The 25571-nt window shown below is 41.3% G+C and overlaps 1 protein-coding gene across 4 annotated transcripts; it reads left to right on the forward strand.

The window, feature by feature from the left end:
• The first annotated feature begins 188 nt into the window (after nt 1-188).
• On the forward strand, nt 189-25571 carry LOC131130995 (uncharacterized). Of its 4 annotated transcripts, none has more exons than XM_058075233.2 (9): nt 189-513; nt 12311-12604; nt 15049-15123; nt 16151-16453; nt 18086-18203; nt 18728-18989; nt 19064-19195; nt 23160-23272; nt 25020-25571. In XM_058075233.2, exons 1-9 carry the CDS (start codon nt 462-464, stop codon nt 25030-25032), a joined length of 1362 nt encoding a protein of 453 aa, XP_057931216.2. In that variant the 5' UTR covers nt 189-461; the 3' UTR covers nt 25033-25571. The 4 variants fall into 4 exon arrangements, 3 of the variants coding, with proteins under 3 accessions (XP_057931216.2, XP_057931219.2, XP_057931218.2); XR_009130132.2 differs by having other exon boundaries at nt 193-513; nt 23209-23272; nt 25020-25101; XM_058075235.2 differs by lacking the exon at nt 189-513 and adding an exon at nt 612-784.

Consider the following 25571-nt stretch of genomic DNA (forward strand, 5'->3'; position numbering starts at 1 on the left):
TCTTATAAATAGCAATGTAGTACCCAGACACCAGGTGGTTAAAATAGGAAACAGCAAGAAAATGGACTGAAAAGAAGGAGGGGAAAAAATAGAATGCTGCAAGGGAGGGAGTGTGTGAGTGTGTATGAGAAAGAGAGAGTGAGAGAGAGAGAGAGAGAGCAGGAAGACGGAGGAGCTTGCCGTCTGGAAAACAGCATCTTTTCCCGCCACTCCGCTCCTCCCCTCCCGTTCCCTCTCGGCATCGCTCCCACGCTTTAGCTCCTAAGATCCCTCCCCATTTCTCTGGAGGTGCAGCCTATGGAACTGTGTGTATGTGTGTGTGTGTGAGAGAGTACTTGATGCTTAGCACCTCCTATTTGTCCCTCTCTCCCTCCCTTGCAGCTGTGGTGGGCGTGTGGTGGCGGTCGTAGTGCTCCTGACCCTCTCTGCCGCCCACACGCTCGTTTGTTTTGAAGCGGGCTATGGATGGATTGCGTTTACCTCCACTCATCGAGGAGGCTTTGGACTCTACAGGTCTGTACCGCTTCGTCACCGTGTGTGTGTGCGTGTGTTTGTGTGCAGTGTGATATTGCGCTGGCTATTTTTAGCACCCGAGCGTTGCTGTTGGAGAGTGACGGATGGATGGTGTAGAGAGGATGGTGGAGGAGGAGGAGGAAGGAAGATGAGGAGTTCAGGAGGTGGGGAGATTATAGAGAAAGTGCATCTGTATGAGGAGATGTAGACTAGTTGACTGGCTGACTGGGACATGTTTGATATATGATTGATGGAGGCAACATACTAGCAGGTAAGGCAGGAATTGAATGCAGCAGGGAGCTACTTTTAGGGTATTCATTTAGCCATGTATCACTAGCCGTTTTTTGCTTTGGTAGCAGGGCCACACAACAACAATTCAGGTAATTGAACCTTATGCATTAGAGGTGACACATATTAAAATATGCTAGAATTGTTGTCTAACAAGTGTTATATAGGTATACTTATTTGCTAGTGTTTTCATAGGTGTTTGTTTGTTTACTAGCATGGTTACACAGAAATGAGTCAAGTCGAGTAGGGCAGGGGCACAGATGAATAAAGAATATTCAAATTTGGTTTTAATCTGGGAATTTGTTTTGTCTTGGAGTGTTATTGTGTGTATTTGGGTGCTTTATTCATATTTTGTTGGTAATGTTTATTCGTTTGGTAGGGGAGGTTACACACAAATTACTTGATTTCATGTGAAGGTTGAGTCCATAAAAAATCAGAATCAGAATCAGAAAAGGGGTTTATTGCCAGGTGTGATCAAACACATACTAGGAATTTGTTTTGGTATAGTAGGTGCAGACACATCTATTAAAAAAGAATGAAAAATACAAAATATACAAAATAAACAGTGCTAATCTGAATGTAATCTAAAGTGGCATTGTGTGCATTTTTGTACTTTTTTGGAAATGTTTCCATCCATTTTTGTTTGGTAGCAGGGTCACACAAAAATGACATGAATCCTAACATGAAAAAATCCTAACAACAAAATTCCAGCATATGCAAGCAGTCTTTACCCATGAAGGTATTCATCCAAATGATTCATTTCCATTTTTTTTTGGCTGTTAAATTTGATTGATGTGACTCAGTTGCAATATTTACTGTAAATGCTTCATATTTGTGTCCCATAAAGTTTGAACTATGTTTGTGTGTGTGTGCGTGCTTGCATCAGATAAACAGATAACTTAAGAATGCATACTATGTTGTTGTTTTTGGCCCATGTGAATGAAGAACTGCTCTAACTGTATCTGGTTTTAATAGCCATGTAGAGTTGGTTTATGGTTTATGGTTGGTTTATGTGAGTGTGTGTGTCAGCAGGATGTTTATTAGTGTGTACTATGTGTAGGGGACCAAGAGGAAAAAAAAACCCTCACAGGTTAATAACCTTCTGACCAGTGTTCAGTATGTGGCTTCCTCTTCCTGTGTTGGACTGGTGTCCTATAAGTGAACTTGTTGCAAGCATGCTGTGTTGTGTTTGAGCTAATTGCTTTATTTCCATTGTGATTTTCTTAACGCTGAGGAGAAATTCTTTGCTTCAGTCAAGCTTCATGTTGTTATCCCTATCCCAACTCCCAGGGCACCTCTTTCAGTCTAAGCCCAAGGTTGCTTTTTTTTCCAGATGTAACTTTATGAGATGTGGCAAATGTCTGGTTTAATGCAGTGTGACTTTTGAGTGACATAACAAGAAGAGATGTGCAGCCAAACAGAAGTGCATGCTGGGTTTTTTGTTTTTGAATTGAACCAGTGGAAGAAATGCCAGGAAAGGAAAAAAAATATATGTATGGTCACTTTGGTTTACTGAATTTGCAGTGGTGTTTTTAAATGAAAAAAAAATAAATAGCGTTTGTCTACGAACCACTCAATTGATTCTATACATGTTACAGTCCCCCAACATGCAAACTCCACACAGAGATTCCCAAGCGGAGAATCAAACCCAGGTCTTCCCAAGCTCCTGCCTGTGTGGCCTACATGCTAACCACTCAACCACTATACAGTCCTTCCACAAGGGCCGCATACTGACAATCAAAGAATGCAGTGGGCCACTTTGATATTTTAATGTAATTTCGTAAAAAGCCCCGCAATTGGCTGGCAACCAGTCCAGAGTGTACCCCGCATCTCGCCCGAAGTTAGCTGGGATATACCCAAGCATACTCCTGCGACCCTAATGAGGACAAGTGGCATAGAAAACGAACAAATGAATTAATTAAAAAGGCTAAAATAAGCCTTTATGTACTCTACATTTAAACACAAAGCTTTGTGTTTTTTTTGTTTACATTTTATTTCTACAATGTATTGCAGGCCAATAAAAAACAAGCCACAGACTGCAAATAGCCCCAGGACCACATTTTGGACACCCTGGCATTTAAGGCTTTGGACATAAACGTTACTACTACTAGCATATGAGCTCCGGTGCTAACATTACATAACACAATAATGCTACGTTAGCATATATCCTGAGGAAATCTAATAGTTTAGATTTTTTAGGCTTTTATTTTTTAAGATGTGCAGCAAAGCCTGCCTTTTTTTTAACAAAGAAGTGGCCGTATACATATTTTTTGCTTTACCTGGAATCTATAACTCCAACCATTTCTGGTCGCCTCTTTATGTATGTTAGCTGTCCTTAAAACCTGAGAAAATATTTCCTGGAATCCATTGCTCTGTGCTAACACGGTCAAATCAGAGCAGTGAAACAGTGCAGCAGAGCGGGGATGGGCAAGCCTACAGCTTGTATCCGTGACCGCCCATATAAGGAAGTCCAGTTCACAGTGATGTCACAGGGAGCCTGTGTTAGAAAAAACTCCCTGAAACGTAGCATTCAGAGCCATCCCTAACTTCTTTAAGGGATCACTTCCAAATCTCATGTGAAACTTTGGCATTGTTTAAGACAAGAATACAACATTCTAACTACATTTATAGGTCAGAAAACAGGAAAAAGCATAATATGTCCCCTTTGGAGCAAAACAGAGTAGAGGTGCTGCCGATTCAGTTTCAAACAGTTTCTCGGTGTGAAGAATAAGAATTTGTGGGTCAATAATGGCTATTATGGGATACACATGACTACAATAAGAGCACTGTAAGGATTATGTTTATTTATATACTGTATGTACCATCGCAATAAAATAAAATAAAACAGCACCATCTTCTGGCTCTATTTGGGAACTGCTTGCCAATGTAGTGATTTGACTTTTACAAGCTGTTTGTTGTGTTTCACAGCTCTGAGCCACCATATTGCACCTCCTACGTGTATGAGCCAGCGACCATGCAGCTCCCTGCTTTCCCACTGAGCATCTCTCCACAGCGCCCACACACACACACACACACACACACACACACACACACACACGCACACGCACATGCACACGCAAACATAATCCAATCGCAGTTCACGCCAACCTTTTCACCTGCCTCAGCCCACATTGTTGTTCCTCTCCTGGCCTCCTCTTTCCATCCTCTCCTCTCCAATGTGCCATCATGCAGTGAGCCTCACAGACTCGTGTCATCGCTGGCATCCCCAGAGGCTGCACACGCACACATACACAGAATTTCTTTCAGCGCTCTGGAACTAATAAGCAGCAGCAGAATTGGTACACTCTATGAACAAACTTTGGAGCTGTGGGAGCAGCACAAATCTGTAAAAACATCAGTGCTGTGAGATTCTCATGGAGGGAAGCTCAAGTGAAAATAAACCTTCAAGGCCCCAGGGCTTTTCATTCCTTTTTTTGTCTTGAGAGCTAAGCCAAAAGCTCCATCAAAAGTATGGTAAATTTCAAAGGATGATGCGTTGCAGAACACGTGTCCACCTTTGGTCTTATGACCAATGTAACTGTACAAGGCCTTTTCTAACTAACAGTCATTCAAGTGTAAAAAGAAGTTTACTACAACCACACAAAGCATAGTGTTTAAGAAAGGGCCGAAAACCTCTACCGAAAGCAGTCGGCATTTTGAATAGCAGGTTTTAACATTCTTAGCTGTCATACAAGTGTAAAAATAAGTTAACCACTGTATGGTTAGAGCAGATAAAACTAAATATACCTACCAACCCAGCATTAAAGAAAAGAGGGACAAAAGCTTCCTAAATGCACTCAACGTAGTGCTTTGCACTTTGTAAAAAGTGTAAAAAGAAGTTAACTAACATGCAGAAGGAGGGTTCTTAATCTGCCTGGAAAGTCAGACATTTACATGAATGCTACAAACACCAGATTGTTTGCAAAGTATATTTTCTTCATGTCGGCCCTAGCCATTTGTACTGAGCAGCCAGGACAGAACCAAGGTGAAGACTAGTACACTCGGACAGATGATTGCAATATCTTGCAAGATCTTAATGATAAACACCACTTTGAATGATAGAAATAAACAGAATTACACTCAAGTCAAAGCCCACAGTACATAACATATTGTCATTGAAATCTCCCTGACAGTTATTAATGATGAACTGTACCTTGCAGAATGACTAAAAATATTCCATACGTAGTATCCATGTAGTATATTATTTAAACTATTTAAGTTTAAAGGAAATAACTTGAAGGCTACCGTTTAGGTTGCTAGCGCTCTAGTTTGCGAGTTAGCATGTGTCTCAAGACCCTGCAGTTGCGCAATATGTTGTAAATAAAAAGAGTATAAATGTGACTATAGTCGTGTTTTTTTAATGTCTACAGGGCTCTAATAATGCTTTGTTAATTTTAATCTGAAAAAAATAATTTGTCTATCCACCAACTATATGTGGTTTCTTGAGTTTTTATTATTTGCCGTTTTATTATTATTATTATAGTTATTTATTTATTACTGATTGATTGATTTTCTTTATTCTTGATTTGTTTATTTATTTTTTATCTTATATTTTTGAAAATTTTTATATTTGAGAACAGTGGAATGTTTTATCAGAGCTTTTCTTGTAGAAAATTGGAACCAAAGCGAAATTTTTAATTTTTTTGTTTTTAATAAATCTGTCTTTTTTTTTTTTTTGGGAAAACCTGATGCGGCCCAGTCTCACCCAGACTCGAGCTCCAGTGGCCCCCAAGTAAATTGAGTTTGAGACCCCTGTTCTAACCCCAACCCATCATTTTAACCCCAACCCTAACCTAAAGGTCCCACTCTAATAGAAAGAGCTCTCAGAGTGATTCAGTGAAATGTAAATAATATGAAACATGTTAAATACTATGAATTCTTCCTCTTGTGTCATTTTCCTCTTGAGGATTTGACATGCTGAAGTCGAGCCATGTCGTCCTTGTGTTCCACACAGGTGATGTAAAAGCTTCAAAAAGAGATTGGTGTCAGGTGGGAGGCGCTGATTTGCGATCAAATGGATTATTAGCGCATGGCTTGTCTCCCAGCTTTGTTCTCTTGCTATTCATATATATCTCCACGGAATAACATCGCATCAGGAAGGGCTAGAATGCACTGAAATAGATGAATAACATTATGTACCAATACATGTGTTTATGTTTGCGTTCTCATCTAATGAGGCCAAATGATAGCATGCATCTTTATGCCGTTGACCCAATTTTTTGTTAGAAGTGCAAATATGTATTCTCCACTGGGGAAGATCGCTTCCTTTCTGTAATTCTACATTTCATTTTTTGGCTCAAACAAGACATGATGTGCCTCTACATAAATACTACATACATTACCTCATAAATTAGAAGCCAACAACAAGAGAGCCTTTCACCATTGTAACTTTCCACTCTTGTCCCTGCATGCACGTCACCACGGCGACCGATATGACTTCACCTTGCCACTTATTTTTATGAGCAGCAGATGAAGCATCCAAACTATGACTTCATTCTCTTGCTATTCGATTCCCACCCTCTCTCCCCGTTTTTGCTTTTTGCTCCCCCACCCAAATACTGCGTATAATGTGTTGCTGTGAAAGTGTGTGCCAGTGTGCAGCTCCATCACTAGTGCGCAGGCTTCAAAGGTGTGGGGTGCATTATTCATGACCTCCTACACAAGGAATACACAGCGTACATCATACGCTGTGCACTGCACTCTGGACAGGCTCATTAAAATACTAGGTCACTGTATTACACAAGGATTCGTGCATAACCGCAATCACAGGACACTTCATTAGGTACACCTGCACAATCTATTGTCATGGTATAATTCGGTAAACAACTCTTGCATATAACCTGTTTATATTTCTTCATAGATACAATGGTGCAAATGACATGAACACATACATAACTATGGCCTCATTAATGTTTGAATTTAATCTGAGGCAACAATTGAGAGAGAGCTCGACAAAGAATGCTGCCTCCTGCAGCAGTGATGTGTTTGGCTGTATCAAGATTATTCAAGAAAGCTCCACTCTCAATAATCTCTCTTCAGGAGGGACTTTCCAAACTTTCCATGAGCATCTTTGTGAGATGTGTACAACTGTGAAACTTTTTGACTTGATTTTGGTGGAGGTGCAAATGTGGCAATGGCTCACCACATCCAGCAGATGGTGCACTAGTGAAAAAAGCAGTTTAACACGGTTGTGTGCCACCACGGAAGGCTTGTGCATGGTGGGTTTTGCACTTGGCTGCGACATCTTTTTTTTTGACTTTCTGAAGAAGTAGTCCTATTAAGCATGGTTGGATTGCGGGATTCCTGGAGCAGCTGACAGGAACCGGCAGGCCAAGCGGAATGGGGTTTGGTGAGGCAATGGAGTACCACTTTCGGTCGGCCTCGAAGAGGTTCTGACAAACCTTCCGCCCTTACAAGGGTGCTGGAGGGTACATGGGAGTTTGTCCGACTGGTCTACATGTGAAAAGGCATTTGACCATGCCCCTTGTGGTGTCCTGTGGGTTCTGCTCCGGTAGTATGGGACTGGTGGAGCTACTACGTGCCATTTGGTCCTTGGCTCACAATGCCAACAGTAAGTCGAGCCTCTTTCTGGTGAACATTGGCCTCCCCCAAAGCTGCCCTTGGTCACCATTTTTTTTTGTGTTAAGCCTATTTAATAGAGTCCATTTTGGGGGCCTTAGGATCTCGTTTCTGATATTTGCTGACGATGTAGTCCTGTTGGCCTCATCATGGCCTGGGACAGTTTGTAACTAAGTGTGAAACTTCTGGGGTGACACTCAGCACCTCCACATCCGAGGCCATGGTTCTCAGTCAGAAAGGGTGGATTGCACCCTGGTTGGTTTATGAATGAGGTCCTGCTCCAGGTGGAGGAGTTCAAATATCTCCGGGTCTTGTACACGAGTGAGGCAAGGTTGGAGTTTGAGGTCAACAGGTGGATCAGCGCAGCATCAGGAGTAATTTGGTTGCTGTACTGAGCCGTTGTGGTGACAAGAGAGCTGAGCCGGAAGGCAACACTTTTAATTTTCTGGTCTGTCTATGTTCCCACCCTCATGAGCTTTGGGTCGTGACCGAAAGAACGAGATTGTGGATACAAGCGGATGAAATGACTTTCCCCTGTAGGGTAGCTCATAGAATGAGGAGCTCAGTCATCCGGAAGGGGCTCAGAGTAGAACCGCGGCTCCTTCACTTCAAGAGGAGCCAGTTGAGGTAGCCATCCAGTCCGGATGCCTCCCTGGTGAGGTGTTCCAGGCACCCTCAGCAAGGAAAAGGCCGTGGGGCAGACCTAGGACACACTGGAGGGATTATGTCTCACAACTGGCCTGGTAACACCTTGTTTTCATCCAGGTGGAACTGAAAGTCCTGAGCCAACTTGCCCCATGACCCGGACCCAGATAAGCAGAGGAAAATGGATGGATGGATGCTGAGTGTCTCATTACTAACTGTTATACTATGTTGACATAGTTCATTATAAAGAACTCCAACAGTGGTTGTCTAATACATTTGTATGGTACTCTATGTTCATGTTTGGTAGCTAGTTACAAGCTTAATAGTGAAAAGAGGTTAAAAAGTGAAGCTATTTTGTCCAAATGCGACAATGGAGAATTTGATAGTCCCTCAGCTGAAATGTGAAGTTTTCTTGGCAAGTGAGCATCAGTCAGTGGGAAGCTCATCACCGGTATCTTGATGGCTCTTAGCTGCCGCTGGCCATATAAGCAGCTCTGGCTCACCATCCTTCACATGGCTTACTTTTTTTTTATGACAAAGTCATTACACCAGCATGAAAATTTAATGACAAAATAGCCCAGTGCCCATGAAAGCCCTCACATGGCCTCTCCAGGGCTGCATTGTTTAATGAAGATGGTTATGCAATTGGAAGAAAGGAAAAGCTGGAAAAGATGTGTAGCAAATATGGAGCGTAATTGTGATGGAAGTAAGTTACATCTCGCAAAGAGGGGGTGGGGGCAATAAGGTAGAAAAATAATTATGGCAAGAAAGACAAGAATCCCCTGAGCCAAGATTACATCGGTGAGACTCACTTTTAATTAGGCAGATTTTTAGTTAATCCTCTGCAAGGTCCCCTGCTGCACTTTACTTTCCTCACATCTTTTTCTATTTCCAGTCTCTCAGCAAGCTGAGGGAATATGTGAGAGATAAAGACATCCCTGGTCACAAAATTGGTTCCAGCTAATGAAACAGAGAGCAGTTTTATTTGAAAGATTGTGTAATGCCCTTTCGTTGTTGTGCTAAACAGTTTTTTGTGATTTATTTTGTAGTATATGTTTATTTATACTTATACTTTATTTATACTGAGAGGTTAGCACATGCATTGCATGGATTTTCTCCGGGTACTCCGGTTTCCTCCCACATTCCAAAAACATGCTAGGTTAATTGGTGACTCCAAATTGTCCATAGGTATGAATGTGAGTGTGAATGGTTGTTTGTCTATATGTGCCCTGTGATTGGCTGGCGACCAGTCCAGGGTGTACCAGGCCTCTCGCCCGAAGACAGCTGGGATAGGCTCCAGCACCCCCCGCGAGCCTCGTGAGGATAAGTGTTAGAAAATGAATGAATGAATGAGTGCTTCAGTACCTTCCTGCTTCTCTCTGGCAAGTCTTTGGTCTTGTTGTGAGAGCCATCTGTCGGGGCTTTGAAACTAAATGTACCAATCAAAATACAGTTTTCTATCTCCATTTGTGCTCCATATTTGCCCGTGCTTGTAGCTGCTTCCTCAATTACGGCGTCAGCCGAGGGTGAAACTGTGCGTGTTAACTTTGCCAATCCTAATATACAGTATATTTTGTTCCGAAAGTAGTGCCTTTTTTAAATGTATCACTGTATACACAGTGATGCCTCCTTTATTATGCAATGCAGGCCCCCACTGACAGCTACCAAGGAGCAGTGGGGTCCTGACGTTAGGGACTACGTCAGCATTTTTGGAAAGGTTTGTGTAACCATGGCGACACCATTAATAAAAACGTTCAAAAATATATGGCCACTAGATTAGGTACACCTGTTCTATTTTTAGAAACACCACATGCCAGAGAAAAAACGCAATCCATCTCGGCTCTCACTCTAACGCTAGAGCATAGGAGGCTGAAAAATAACTTTTTTTTTTGCAAACAACTCTTCCTCCTGGCCACACCGTTTTAGCTAGCTTGATTTCTTTTGGTGGAAACGTAGGAATCTTCATCCCCTTCCAAAAATGTCCCACTTATGGCTGAGAGATGTACTGATTGCCTCCTCTGGTCCCTAGAAGTGACAAAAGTCTAAAAATTCTCCCATTGACTGCCATGTTAAAGACGCTGTCGTCTGTTATCTTCAATTGTGTATGTTTTCGACTCGTCCTCTTGCGGTCATTTATCAACCGATTTGCAAAACGATCAGATCTATGTGAAGCCCCAACCCTCGGGCCACTCACGGTCGTCTTGTGGTGTCAATATCTCGAATCGTTTGGCCGTAAGAAGCGTCTGTTTTTGTGAGGCATTCAGGGTTGTCAGTGATTTGTGCTCATTCATTGTCAATATGGCCGCCACCTGCTGCAGTAGTTTACACATTTTCTCCGACTGTGTGTAGAAATGTGCGATTACAATGATTCCCTTCCCAGCTGATACCATATATTTCATACATCTCATGTATCTGGGAGATTTTAACAGTTCTATCTTTCTAATTAAGTACAGTGACTGCAGTCACCTCAAATGACCGGAGTATCAAAATAACATTTTCATGGAATATATCATACAGCTGTCATAGTTTGGTATCGACCCGCACCTCACTACCTCTCTGCCCTTTAGTACGGCATGACAAGGCAAGTGCTGCATGCAATTGTAAAACAACACATGACATCATGTGCATCACCTTTGCTTTTTTGCTAAATTCCTCATGTAATGTTCGCACGGCATTGCTCGGCGGCGTGTCACAGCAGACACCGGGCCCTTTTGAGGTTCACAGCACAGGTTGCATGCCCATCAAAATTTCCTCGGGAATATTCTAGTTGCAAAGTATGATTTCTTCTTTTTAAAGGGGATATTTTCATAGTTATAGTTATATGTCGGTTTAGAGAACGCATTTAAGATCTTCTAAATATGTTTTTTTTTTACACTATTAGAGCCCCCTAGACATAAAATAACACCTATATATTCACATTTACATTTTTATTAGTATCAGAGTGAGGTTTTCCCTTGTTGTGGCATATGGTCATAACAGTAGCTTATTATTATGGGGATTACTGGTAATGTTATGATGTTATTATTATTGTGCCTGTTGTGAGATAAGTTAAACCTGCAATAAAAGCTGGTTGGTGCTTCGGTGGTGGTCTCACCAAATAATTAATGACACCGACTGACCACTGTGGAATACTACATCCACAAATTGGTGGTCTTAATGGCTAATATTGTATTTGTATTTTGGTTCCTTTAGCGATTTTTATGCTTGAAAATATTTAAGTTGGGCGGCACGGTGGGCAAGTGGTTAGCGCGCAGACCTCACAGCTAGGAGACCAGGGTTCAATTCCACCCTCGGTCATCTCTGTGTGGAGTTTGCATGTTCTCCTTGTGCATGCGTGGGTTTTCTCCGGGTACTTAAACGTGGATATTTAACTAATAATAGGCCGTTGTCAACCATGAAACAGCGATCATTTGTTAATTTGTGTTTGGAAAATCACGATAGATTGTGGGCGTGATGTTCGAACTTCAATGTAATGAAGGACAACTGCAGTTTTTTTAACTGAAACATTTGTAAACACAACAATTTACAACCGCCACTGGCTATATATGAGTCTAGCTTGATTGCTAATTGTTGTGGTTGGAGACTTTGTTGCCCCTGGCAGCCAACACACAATATATTCTCCTTTTAAATGACACTCTTGTTGCTTCTAATTCAATGCCTGCTGATGCAAGCTCTTTCCCTCTGGCTGAAAATCAGGCCTTTACCTTTTGTTTTTCCTCAGCGGCTTGTGACGTTACGTTGGATTGAATCGTCTTCATGCATCTACATTTTGGTTGTGTTTGTCATATGTGGTCTATGAATGGAGGCATGTGTTATTATTCACTGAGAGATGCATTGCTGAATGGTGACTCACAGTCAACTCTGCACCCCCTCTCCCTTTCTCTGAATTGTCAGCTCACTTACACCACCTGCTGGGCTAATATTATGACTCAGGCTGCAGAGGGGAGTTTGGGTAATGACGGGGTAAAAAGTCTTGCTATTAAAATAACGTGTGTCTGTGTATACCAATGACTCACAACAAAGTTGTCTTTGCTGCATCCTTCTCGGCTCCATTCTGTCAAACATCTCCGCTCCAGCCAAATGATGAAAAGGTGGCAACCACTTTGAATATTCAAATCTAAGCCTCAGCACAAAAGTGTCTTTAATCACAAGAGGGTGCTATTGATTTAAAAAGAAGAAGCAAGACAATGGGGGCTGAATCCAAAGCTGGACTGAATGAAAGGAGGCTCTGTCACCTGTGAGCTCTCCTTCCATCAGACGCTCATCACTTTCATGTGCTCTTCAGATGATCTAAGCGAGCTGAAAGCAGACAGCGGCCCCGACTTGGAGCACATCACCGCCAAGGAACGAGGCGTCCTGGAAGAGAACAACGAGAAGGAGGACATGGAGCAGGAGAGAGCTCGGGATGAGGAAGAGGAGAAGAAGCTGAAGGAAGAAGGAGTCGAAGATGAAGAGAAGAAGCTGACGGAAGAGCAGGAGCTGGAGGAACTGAAGGGCCAGGTGCTGCAGCTGCTGCTGGAGTTGGAGGACGCCAGGGAGACGTCCAGCAAGCATCAGGAGAGCTTTTTGGAGCTTCAAGGTGAGACGCCATGCATGTTATACACAACATCCAGTCTAGATGGCGCTCTTTATCTTTCTAAGCATTTGACAGTGGCCCCTTTAGCTCCAGTGCATTCAAGCTTGTATGAGAAGTTAAATGATACTGAAAACATTACAGTTTGCTAACATTCATTTCAACTGGACAAATGTTTTTTGAATGCTAGTTAAGCTAGTAAGTTGGAGTCAAAATATCTGTTAAAAATTGCATGAATAATTAATCAACATCTTACGATGGCCACGGCTTGACCCTGGAACAGATCAATGCAATATGCATTCATTTCAATGGGAGAAACATTTCCTTTCCAACAATGGATCCATTTTCTGTACCGCTTATCCTCAAGTGGGTTGTGGGCATGCTGGAGCCTATCCCAGCTGCCTTCGGGGACGAGAGGCGGGGTACACCCTGTACTAGTCACCAGCCAATCACAAGGCACATATAGACAAACAACCATTCACACTCACATTCATACCTATGGACAATTTGGAGTCACCAATTAACCTAGCATGTTTTTGGAATGTGGGAGGAAACCGGAGTACCCGAGGAGAACATGCAAACTCCACACAGAGATGCTCGAGCGGGGAATGAAATATAAAGTTCATACAATATATATGTACATACAGTATGTACAGACAATATATGTACACATAATATTCAATGGAGTAATTGGTTTGAAATTACAATTGACTTTGGAGGGTTCACTTCTATACGATATCCAGGGGCAGCGCCCCACAAGATGGTGCTGTTTGTTTGTTTTTAGTGTGCATGAGATGCTAAAAGCATCCCATTATAGTCAACAAAATGTGTATAAATGTGTTGACAGAAAACCAAGATTATGCACGATTGTGTATTCTACTTCTTTTTTTTATATCACAGTTACTGGCTAACCAGAAATTAACAAATTTTGTATTTATTCTCATCAATTCTATCAGAAAATATACAATTTAATATTTGCAGCCATAAGTGTGCAATTGTCAGTTCCTGATTTGTCATCCAAACTAGCTTGTATGCCATTTTTGTTGGCCTATTGTTACGGCGCACTACAATTCTGCCTAGCAACAAGTATCCATGCAATCAAGAGATTCGACCATGGAAAAAACTTTCAGCATATTGGTCTACATTTGCTAATGGGAATGATCATTTCACTTAAGTGGGTGATGCTCCATAATTTCCCCACATAAAAACACATCTTTTGTGTACAATTGTGTGCAACAATTCTTCAACACCATGTAGACATTAGAGTAAATAAACATATATACAGTACGTTGTCCATGACATCATTGACTGTATTAAGGTGATGAGTATTGGCGGAAGCTATAAGTGGGCAAGGCCTTTTGGGTGTTTGGCGGTGATATCAGCAGGAGTTCTATGCGTCATGCTAACAGACAAGGCGTTCTGACGTGCTGAGCTCAGTTGTTTATATCTGGCCTGCAGTGAAGTGCATTCCTCAAGACAACTGTGTGCAACTCCAGAGAAGCTTCCAGACGTCCCACTGTGGGCTTCAGCTGTTCCCTGTTGACAACTGTTGGGCTTCCTCGGGGATGGGGAGGACATGTATGTTATCGGATGCATGTTGCATGCAGGTGACAGCTATCCCGGCTATTGGAGGGGGGTGGGGTTTAAAGCCCCAATGACGCTTCAAGAATGGAGGCGCAGTCGGCATACTGCGACTTTGAAAGAAAATTCATTCATTCATTCACTTTCTACCGCTTTTTCCTCACGAGGGTGCAGGAGCCTATCCCAGCTGTCTTTGGGCGAGAGGCCGAGTACACCCTGGACTGGTTGCCAGCCAATCACAGGGCACATATAGACAAACAACCATTCACACTCACATTCATACCTATGGACAATTTGGAGTCACCAATTAGCCTAGCATGTTTTTGGAATGTGGGAGGAAACCGGAGTACCTGGAAACTGGAGTACCCGAAGAAAACACAAAGATGGCCGAGGGTGGAATTGAACCCTGGTCTCCTAGCTCTGAGGTCTGCGCGCTAACCACTAGACCACCGTGCCACCCCTGAAAGAAAATAACAAGGGTAATTCAGTAATTATTTGTCATGATTACAATTAAATATGATCACTTATATGTCAATTGTTTTTTCCATTACTAGTACATCATGTGTTGGATACATTGTATGACTAGAAAAACAACAACAATGTTGTATTAGCTTTAACATACAGCAAACAGTGGTATTGATCCTCATGGGAAAGGACAGATTGTGTAACAGTTCTATCAATGGATACACACACAAAGAGAGAGAGAGAGTCACAAAAGTTGCTTGTGTCATTCGGTTTTGCTTCAAGGGCGAACAGCTTATCGAGTTGTCATCTTCCAATCTGTCTGCTGAATTGACATGTTCCTCTTATCTCTCTCTATTTCCCAAATCTCCCCTCTCCCACTTCCCCTCCTCTTCTCCACCATGCAGGATTGTTGGAGGATGAACGTCTGGTCAGCGCCCATCAGGCCGAAGCTTTCACGCGTCAGATCCAGAATCTACAAGGTAGCATAACCAATGTCTCAATAAAACTAAACATTTACAGAAAACTAATGAAATTAAGTACTTTTGACACATTACAACATCATTTGCTCCTGGGCTTCTTACTTATTTATTTATTTTTATATTTAGTTATTTATTTTTTCAAATTGATTTACTATTCAGCGTGAAAAAAAATCTTAATATTTTTAATTGAAAATTTTTACTGGCAGTAGTTTTACACGATCCATCGAAAATAAATATTGATAGAAATTGAATTAATGAAATTACAGTTTTAATAAAACATCATATAGAAAAACGTATACATATACGTATGACTCATTTGAATAATTGCATTTTTAATATTTTAATGACATTTTGCCCCTTTTTTGCCATTTTGTTTGTAAGATATCAACTGTCTATAGATATTTAAATTAAAAAATGCAAAAAATTATAATGAAATATGTAACAACAACAACATAAATGTTTATCATTGGACATTATAGAGATGACACCATTCTAAAGACGATTTACATATTATGAGGCCTACTGCATACGGACAACAAGCCATGTTCTTCCCTGATGAAGGATTTAAATGAAGTATTTATTTTGAAAAATAATAAATTCTGCAAGACCATACATAAATTTACAAATTTCCCCACTGGGGGACGAATAAAGGCATATCTTAATCTTAAAATAGTACAAGCAGTTTGTAGAATTTTCTATTAAATGGATGGATTGCATGAGCGTGTTGACAGTCCATGGATTTTGGCAATTGGCCCAGCTATAGTGGCTATTTTACTATAGTAATAAAGTATGAGAGATGCATGAATTGTTACGTGCTGAAAAAGAGGCTGCAGGATGTTAGCTGACAAACTGAGGTTGACACATCTGCAGGAACTGATGCCAAACAGTCAGTGCTGCTGCATTTGTATTGTACTGTCTTGTTATTATTGTGCTTGATAGAAAATATTCAATATTGATATTAGTACTATTATATTGAAACTAGTACACACATACTTACAGTGCATGCATTTTTTTGTACCCCCTACAGCCCAGCTGCGCTCGGTGCAGGAGGAGATGGACAGCCTGGAGGAGGAAAAGGAGAGCGAGCTGGCCGAGGCGCAGGAGGAGCTGCGGGTGGCCCAGGAGGAGGTGCTCCTGCTCCAGCAGGCCGCCGAGGAGGCGGCAGCTGAGCGGGAGAACGACATTGCCTCCCTGCAAGAGGAGCTTTGCCGGCGGCGGGCTGAGTTGCAGCGCCTCAGTGAAGAGACGCAGGAATACGAGCTGGAGATCACCACGCTAAGGGCAGAGATCAGCATGAAGAGCCAGCGCAGGGAGGCCGAAAGGAGGGAAGGTGAGGAGGAGGACATTGCTTAGAGCTCTGTCTGTACTGCACACATCAACTTCCCCCATTGAGCTGGAGCCTATCCCAGCTGACTTTTGGGGCGAGAAATGGGGTACACCCTGGACTGGTCACCAGTCAATTACAGTGAATATGTAAATAAACAACCCTTCACACTAACATTCACCTTTGGACAATTTAGAGAAAACCAGAATATACACATTAAAGATCCCCTATTATGCAAAATCGACTTTTACAATGATCAGTCATGCAATATTTCCCCTTAGATCCGAACATAAAAAATATTTTATCTCCTTCACTCAGAGGCACTCATATGGTCGCTTTTGAGGAACAGAAGTTCATTTTTCCACAACATCATAAAGGAAAAATCTCCTTTGTTGGAGATATGATAGCGCCTCTGACCTGAGACTTGAGCTAGGTGAGCCTTTGTCCACTTTGTAAAAAAACAGGCTTTGCCACACGTCTTAAAATAAAGCTCTGCTAAATATCCTTCATATGAGGGAGTCGTATTTGATCATTTTGTTTTTCTTCAGCTAACCATGCTGTTAAAATGTACCTATAATGTTAGCACTGCAGCTCACAAAGCTATGCTATAGTTGCTTATTTGTGTCTTCCTGTCCCACTCCTTGTTTTATGTGATATATGGCAACTATTACACAAGTGCAAGAGTTACAGTGTATATGGAAAAAGTGGATAAAGTGCACATTTCTTGAAACAGACACGGACAAACACAGCTCATTAACATTAAAGCTTCTTCTTCTTCTTTCTCTTTGGGATTTTCCCTTCAGGGGTCGCCACAGCAAATCAATCTCCTCCATCCAACCCTGTCTTCTGCATCTGTCTCTCTCACACCAACTACCCTCATGTCCTCCTTTAATACATCCATAAACCTCCTCTTTGGTCTTCCTCTACGCCTCCTACCTGGCAGCATCCTTCTACCAATATATTCACTATCTCCCCTCTGGACATGTCCCAACCATCTCAGTCTGGTCTCTCTGACTTTATCTCCAAGGCCTCTAACATGTAATGTCCCTCTGATGTACTCGTTCCTGATCCTATCCATCCTGGTCACTCCCAATGAGAACCTCAGCATCCTCATCTCTGCTACCTCCAGTTCTGCTTCCTGTTTTTTTCCTCAGTGGCACAACATAAGCTACAGACACAAAATGGTGTGTTCCCAATTGGGTTGACTAAAAGCACCTTTGGACTCTCTATTTTGGAGCGCACACTTGCAATACACATTGGACTGATGTAAAAGAAAAAAAAACTATAGTCTGCTACAGGAAACACAAAACCGCTATTGCTGCTGTGAAGGTTTAAAAGCAGGTCGTCACGTCGAATTAGCTTCCCAACGTTACATAAATCATTTAGGTTGTTTAATAAGTAAGTGTGATTGCTGTGTCAAGGGAGTGTGCACAATTAAGATAGCAGGCCCATTAAGTCAAGAGGGGGGGAGGAAGTTGAGTGTGTTTATATGACATGATGTCACCACTGGGCTCAAGGGTGGACACTGAGGGAATACACTTAAATCTTGTTTAATCCATGAAAACATCAACAGCGGGTTTCTAACTTTGGTGTAAAGAACCCTTCCACTTTGACTTCTTCTGTCCTCCCCCGATCCAGGTGACGTGGACCTGCTGAAGGAGGAGTGCCGCACACTGAGGGATGAGTGCCAGAGCCTGAAGGAGGACAACCAGCGTCTCTCAGAGAAGCTGCAGCTGCTTTGGAGACAGAGAACATGGTGAGAGGTCAACGACCGCTTACCCGACCGCCCGCCCGCCTCACTCGTCAGCTGTGCTTAGCCAGGATACTGGAGACCCTCTACACCGGCCACCTGTTGTGATGTTGTCGTAACACTAAGTCAGGAATTGAGCATTGGTGCTGAAGACCTAGCATGGTTTGAAGGAACAGATAGGACCAATGAGTAGGGTTACATACATACATCAATACTGAGTTTCTGCACCGAAGAGTCAATAGGAACGGGTACTTGATTGGAGGCAGTTGGGTGTGAGTGTGTCACATTCATTAGCTAGCAGTCAAATAACAGATAGGTCACATGAAAACGATGCAATAGCAACACCCAGGCTAATCTCTTCACAAGATGCCATTATTTATAAGCTAGAAGACTCACATTTTCCCCATTGTGTACCATACCACACAGTTCATACTCCAACGCTAGAATTAAGGCAGCAAAATATGGTACAATAAACGTAATATTAAATTTTGCACCAAATTGAAGCCAACTCTTTGGCGCTGTCCACACAGCTCCAGTGTGTACTTGTCACTGAAAGAGGAGGATGCTGGAGAGGGCACTGAAACCGGAACAGACGACATAATGACTGAGAGCTACATGACCATGGCCCAGTCAGAGAACTGCCGCTTGGTGGATGCCTCCATCCAGAAGAACATCTCCTTCGACGGCAAGCCCATGACGCCAACCGGTTGGAACGGCGGCATCGGTGAGGTCTTCTCGCTGAGGGACCAGCTGAAGCAGGCGGAGGAGAAGGCCTCGCAGGTTCAGAGAGAGGTGAGGCAACATATATGAATATTCTGACTAACTTGGAGCAGTGGTGGTGAAGACCAACTTGTGTTTTGCTCCAGTGTGACGGACTGAAGCAGGAGCTCCAGCAGCTGCAAGAGCTGTATGACATAAGTCAGAGGGAGAGGAACGAGCTGGAGGAGGAGCTTCAGCGCTGCAAGGAAGAACTGGAGAAGTTGTCTGGGGGGGCTCAGGTAAGCCACATTCGGTCACGCTCGGTCCAATACTGTCCAATCCCTGAGTGATAAACCATTGTTATTAAAACTGATCCTAGCGCATAAAAGTCTCTTGTTTACATACAAATTATGTTTTTGGGAGTAAAAGCATTTTACACAACACGGTGTAATGCAATGTAACAAAGTAAGAAAGTAAAATACACACTTAATGTAACGAAACAACAGCAATATTAGAATGTAATACAAAAAGGTGATGTAATAAAGTAACAAAGGCACAACATAACATAATATACAGTACAAATATAATGTAATGCAACTCCATTAGTATGGAGTATTAAAATTGGATTTAGTAATCTTACAAACCAATAACATACTGTAACGTAGCAACACAAATAAAGTACAAAGTAACATAACGATATACAGGAAGTATAAACCCAACATACACACTTAACAGTGTTGCATGTAGACATGATTAATAGGTACATGAAGGTAACAATAACGATATGAAGTACAAACCTAAAGTAATAATGTTATATAACAACATTGCAACAGATTGTAGTTTACAAACAATGTAAGGTTAACAACACAACAAGAGAAAAATCCTACTGTAACTGGACATGCTGACAACGTATTAAGGCTAATATTAAGGCTAATATTAAGGATTATTATTGGGACCAAATGAAGTGAATGAAATGAGTTGTGTAGCATGTTGAAACCACGCAGTCATTACCTTAGTGTGTGCCTGCCTGACTTCCTGTTCCGGACTGTCAATGGACAAGGCACATTCACGCCATTCAACTATATGCCAGTTGGGCTTAAATTCTGCCTAGCAACAAGCTGTGTTTTGTCTTTATTTTTCTGTCTTAAAATTTATTTCTTTACTACCCGTCAACTAACAAATCTACATCACACCTACTGTATCTCCTGTCTGTTGTGTGTGTGTGTGTGTGTTTCATGCTGTGGTGGTGGTTGATGTTTCTAACCGGCGTGGCCTGCTCTGACTTTTTATAACAGGGACATGCCTTACGACCACCGTCGTGTCTGTGTTCTAATCTCTATAAGACAGCAACGCTTTAGAACACACTGCACAATAAACATTAAATCTTCAGTAGAGCATTAACAAAGGGATGTGTGCTGTGCCAATTGTGGGCTTATGTTGGCTCCAGTAGAAACAATTGCAATGCATCATCATGCTTTACAATTATGCAAGGATAATTTGTTGTGTTAATTAACCGAGCTTGTCGAAAAGAGTATCAATACTGCTGCACTGTTTTTCACAACAATAAGTTTTAGATGTGCATTATATTGGACACAAATATTAACACTAAGCCATAATATTAAATTCACTGTTATTTCTGCATCATTTAACTTATTTGTGTCCCAAATTAAATCATCAGCCCATTGAAAGGATGAGATTCAACTGGCAATGTTAGAATCTGCTATAAAATAACACTGTTTTTAGAATATTGTGCTAGCTCAATACTGCTTGTGGAAGAAAACGTTAATGTGAGAAGAACATAAAAATGTAGTACAATATGTGATTTAACCATGTAATGCAATGTAATGTAGCATAGCAACACAATGGAATGGGAAGGGGACACAATAAAGAGTGACACATTAATCACAGTGGCAGAGGTGTGGACTCGAGTCTCAATTTTGATGACACTGGACTCAACTTGGACTTTGACATCAGTGACTCGGGACTTCTACTACTTTGTTGGAATTGGTAACTGTGTCTCAGACCAAATGGCTATGACCTGTGGGGTTCCTCAGGAGTCAATCCTTGGACCCTTATTGTTCAATTTGTACATGCTTCCTTTAGGCCGGCTAATATGCAGCTGCAATGTGTCCTACCACAGCTATGCAGATGACACTCACATGTACTGTACGTGTCACTTTCGACAGGTGAACGTGGTCCTGCAGATTTACTTTGTGACACCATCAAGCAGATCAGTGTGTGGATGCAAAACAACTTTCTCCTGCAAAACTCACAAAACTGAAATCATTGCCCGGCCCACAGAAACAAAGAGAAAGTGTTATTAGTCACCTTGAGACTCTTTATTTAAAACCTAACCATCAGGTTAATAATATTGGACTCAGATCTGAACTTTACCAGCAACGTAAAATCAATAACACCATCAGCTTTTTACCACCTAAAAAACATTGCCAAAAACAAGAGTGTCTAAACCAGATTTAGAGAGAATAATCCATACCGTTGTCCCCAGCAGGCTAGTAAACAGTAAAACAGCTGCAATGCACCCACAATGCTGCAGCTTGAGTCGGATACTTGTTAGAAACGAATATCCGTGTTTTAAATAAAAGTAGTCCTGACGAAGTAAGAGTCAGGACTACTATGATTTTATGTTTCATAGCATGATGTTATCATGTTTACCTTTCTTTTATGTAAAGCACCTGTTATTAGCTTGTGTACGAATTGTGCTCTATAAGTATACTCTTGCCTTGATGACTTCAATACTATAAGAGAATACAATAGAGATTTTCAGCCAATGTGTTGAGTCAAATATGTGCCCATTCAAATATTCAACTATTGTGATCATTAATATGGGATTGAATGCAATTCAAATTCATTCATTCATTCATTTTCTACCGCTTTTCCTCACGAGGGTGGCGGGGAGCCTATCCCAGCTGTCTTCGGGCGAGAGGCGGGGTACACCCTGGACTGGTCGCCAGCCAATCACAGGGCACATACAGACAAACAACCATTCACACTCACATTCATACCTATGGACAATTTGGAGTCGCCAAGCAATTCAAATTGTATTAATAAAATCTTATAGATTGTTATATTGTTAAAGTTTAATTTTACTTTGTTTATGACTTATAAAGACTAGAAAATGGCAAGCCTGTGACTTGACTTGAGACCCGACTTGGACTTTGTCATCTTTTCTTGAGACTTGACTTGCGATTAAAGACTTGAGACTTGTTTCCACCTCTGCACATTATTATGTGGTATTATAAAGTAAAAAAAAAAAACAAAAAACAATATGACATAAACCATACTATTACCAGTAAGTGACAAGCAATGTATCATAACAAAGATTATATTGAAATTTGACATAGTAACATCACACCCTCATTGTAACTCATATTTAGAGTGAGATTATAACCTAATATCAATCTGGGAAAGATGAGAACATGGTTTTATTTGCGTATTATAAAGTAAAAAAAACAAAACAATATGACATAAACCATACTATTACCAGTAAGTGACGAGCAACAAAACAATATGAACTGTAGCAATGTATCATAACAAAGATGATATGAAATTTGACATAGTAACATCACACCCTCAATGCAAAACATTGTAACTCATATTTAGAGGGAGATTATAACCTAATATCAATCTGGGAAATATGAGAATATGGTTTTATTTGCGTTTTCACTCACAGACCTGCACAGTTCAAGTTCACTGTCTTTGCGTTGTCAGCATTTAGACGCAAACTTTAAGATGGAGTTTGCTTCACTTGAGTCATTGAATAATGGCAACATACCACATCCATTCAGTGGGTCGATGCTTTTGTCTGTGTTTTTAGCTGGTGGCTGTATGGGATAAAGGGGTTCAAGCTATGTTCCATAGATGTGTTTTGTCTGCAACATCTGTGACGAGATGTCTTTGTGTTGTGTCAAACTGTCTACCCGTACCTGTCTCAGCTGCTGTCCTTATTCTATGAATGTCCATGACCGCTCAGCCAGGGGGGGGAATTATTATGAATAATTTTAGCAATGAGGATAGAGACTTTTCTGGCAACCTCAATGTATATTTTAATCAGTGGCTCCATCACACCCACCCCCGTTTATTTCTGTTTTCTGACATTATGTTTTGACATTGGGATTTAAGTCCCATTGTGGTCCTCATATCTATTTGTGTCTTCATTTTTTTTTTTATTATTTGCATCATTTCATCCATGCACTCATTCCCATCATCTCCATGGTCCTTGTGTTTGTTTTATTCCCTCCTCAGAGATTCATCCATCCGTCTGAGCACCCTGTTCTCTCCATCCCCTTCATAGGAATGATTGTAATAGTGGCTGTGGTCTGGTGCTGGTTGTCGGAGCTGGCGTCCCAGAGAGCAAGGTATGGGAGGAGCTTATCTCCATGCAGACACGTACATTAGAAGGATTGCTTCCAGGGGTACTCTGCCATGCACTTCTACTGCAGCATTGGCTTTATTGATCCCAAAAGGATGGATTTATTTTCAGTTATCTGCATGGTGTAATGCCACTGAAAGTAAGAATCATCTTCTTTTGTTTATTTATTATGTATCTGTTTGTATTTGGGGAGGGTGGGGTCTAAAAGGAAGCGGGATAAGGACCGGGTGGGCAGTTTGTCAAAGCACAACACAACCTTTTTTTCATTTTGTCAAAGCGAGAACCTTATTGATTTTTTAAAAGAATGTGCTTGTTATCAGTGATCAGCCCTGTTTTGTAGTCTGCATACAAATGAAATGGAATATATTAAACAATAAAAATGCTGCTGTAAAGACAGTCTTTATGAGTGGTATTAATACTGGTAATGTTGTTATTGTGGTTGGAACTTGCAGTGGTGTACAACTCACACTGAGGGTTCTTTTGGTAAAGAACTTTCACTCCTCAAAGTGCTGCACCAGAAATGAGGGACTTTTACCTCCACACCTCTGAGAGCTTCTACACTCTTGGTGTAGCTAGAACTCATTTTTTCCAATGTTTTGTCCTCGATGTGCAAAAGTCCATATTTTTTGGTCATCTTCTATGCATCGTTTCAATTTCAATTGGAATGATTCCGGTCCTAACAATTCTCAATACTGTTTCTTATAAAAGTTTGCATGGGTTACTTGAGGGCGCTAACATTTTAAAAATAAGTATACTTTATTTGCTCTCTTAGCGTTGGTTTAAAGCGGACCTATTTTGCTTTTTCCACTATACATATATGTACATGTCGTTACAATGTTGTATTGTCATGTTAAATGATGCCAAAGCTGCATTTATTTACAAAGCTGAGCTCACTTCCTGTCCCTCACTTAATGTGTATCATATGGGAACTTTTATACCATAACGGAAAATCAGATTATGATTACATGTACCGTTATTCCTCTCTACAATTGAGTTTTGTAGATTCCCATTTGGAAACGACGGCAGACTACATCCACCATATTCTGGAAGATCTAGAAAGTTTTCTGTGCGGGTTATTGTGTGTAGCTGCTCTACAGGAGTCTGCAACTCAATACAAAGGGTTGAAAAATGAGCATAATAGTTCCCCTTTAAAGAAAATGCTAAAACATCACAGAGCAATATAATATGTTGGTAACAACTAACAAAACAATAACAATAACAACTATGATAACTCTAAACATGTGACCTACAACCATTTCCAACAACAGTACAGCAAAGCATGCTGGGAAACAGAAAGCGCTGTTGTAAAAACTATATACATAGAGCCTGCATTTCAAGTTTTCAAGTTCCATTTCTGGGTCTATGGTTACCATCACATTATTTTTGTTAGCCAGCACTGCTACCCTTTTTTGTTGGCATCACAAACAAAGACACAAAAGCTAAAGAAAATTGCTATTAAAGTTTCAAGTTTGTGCTGAAAATATTGGTTGAAGTCTGAATTTAAAAAAAAAATGTGTGGGGTAGCGGTACCACTTTGATGCAGTGTGGTTGTACACCACAGCAAAGACCATAATATTAATATATTGTTGATTGAATACTTCAATAATGATGTTAATCAAAACTGAGTTTAACGTTAGCGCTAAAATCGTACAAATGGATTTCATTGTTTAGAAGAAAAGCATCAACAATGTTCTTTATGTCACTTAAACAGTTCTTTCCCTGTCTTCCCTCAGGGGAGTGAGCTAGGTTGGAACTCCATCTTGACCGTCACTGCAGCCGCCGCCGTGCTGCTAATGATGACTAGCTTGTTGAGGGCGCTCGTCCGATGTTGACTGAGGTGGGGCGGCCACTTTTAAAAAGAGACGGACGTCAGCCTGAGAGCTTGTCTCCCGTCCTTGTCTGTTGACTCAACTGGAATCTTCTCAATGTGATGGAGCACCCCAAGTGTTAAGAGGCCTGGGGGAGGTACGACATGACGCGTGCGCACACACACACACACACACACAGCGAGGAGGCTGAGGATGCTGCCATGACGACGGGCTGAGGACATGAGGACACTGCCACTCCTCCTATGTGAATAGTATCTCTATTTTAGCCTTTTGTGTGCACCAGATTTTTTTTTAATTTTAATCGTTATTTATTGATTTGCTTGGTTAACTATTGTGAGAAAATATACATGCATTGAGCATTTAATGCACTGAAATGTACATATTCTTTGATGGATCGTAAACACGTTTTTTTTTTTTGCCCCAAAATGCAATAAACGCAAAAGACGGCAGACTTTA

The sequence above is a fragment of the Doryrhamphus excisus genome, linkage group LG1 (assembly GCF_037039965.1).
Source record: "Doryrhamphus excisus strain RoL-2023G ecotype Guam linkage group LG1, RoL_Dexc_Guam_v1.1, whole genome shotgun sequence".
Taxonomy (NCBI): Eukaryota; Metazoa; Chordata; class Actinopteri; order Syngnathiformes; family Syngnathidae; genus Doryrhamphus; species Doryrhamphus excisus.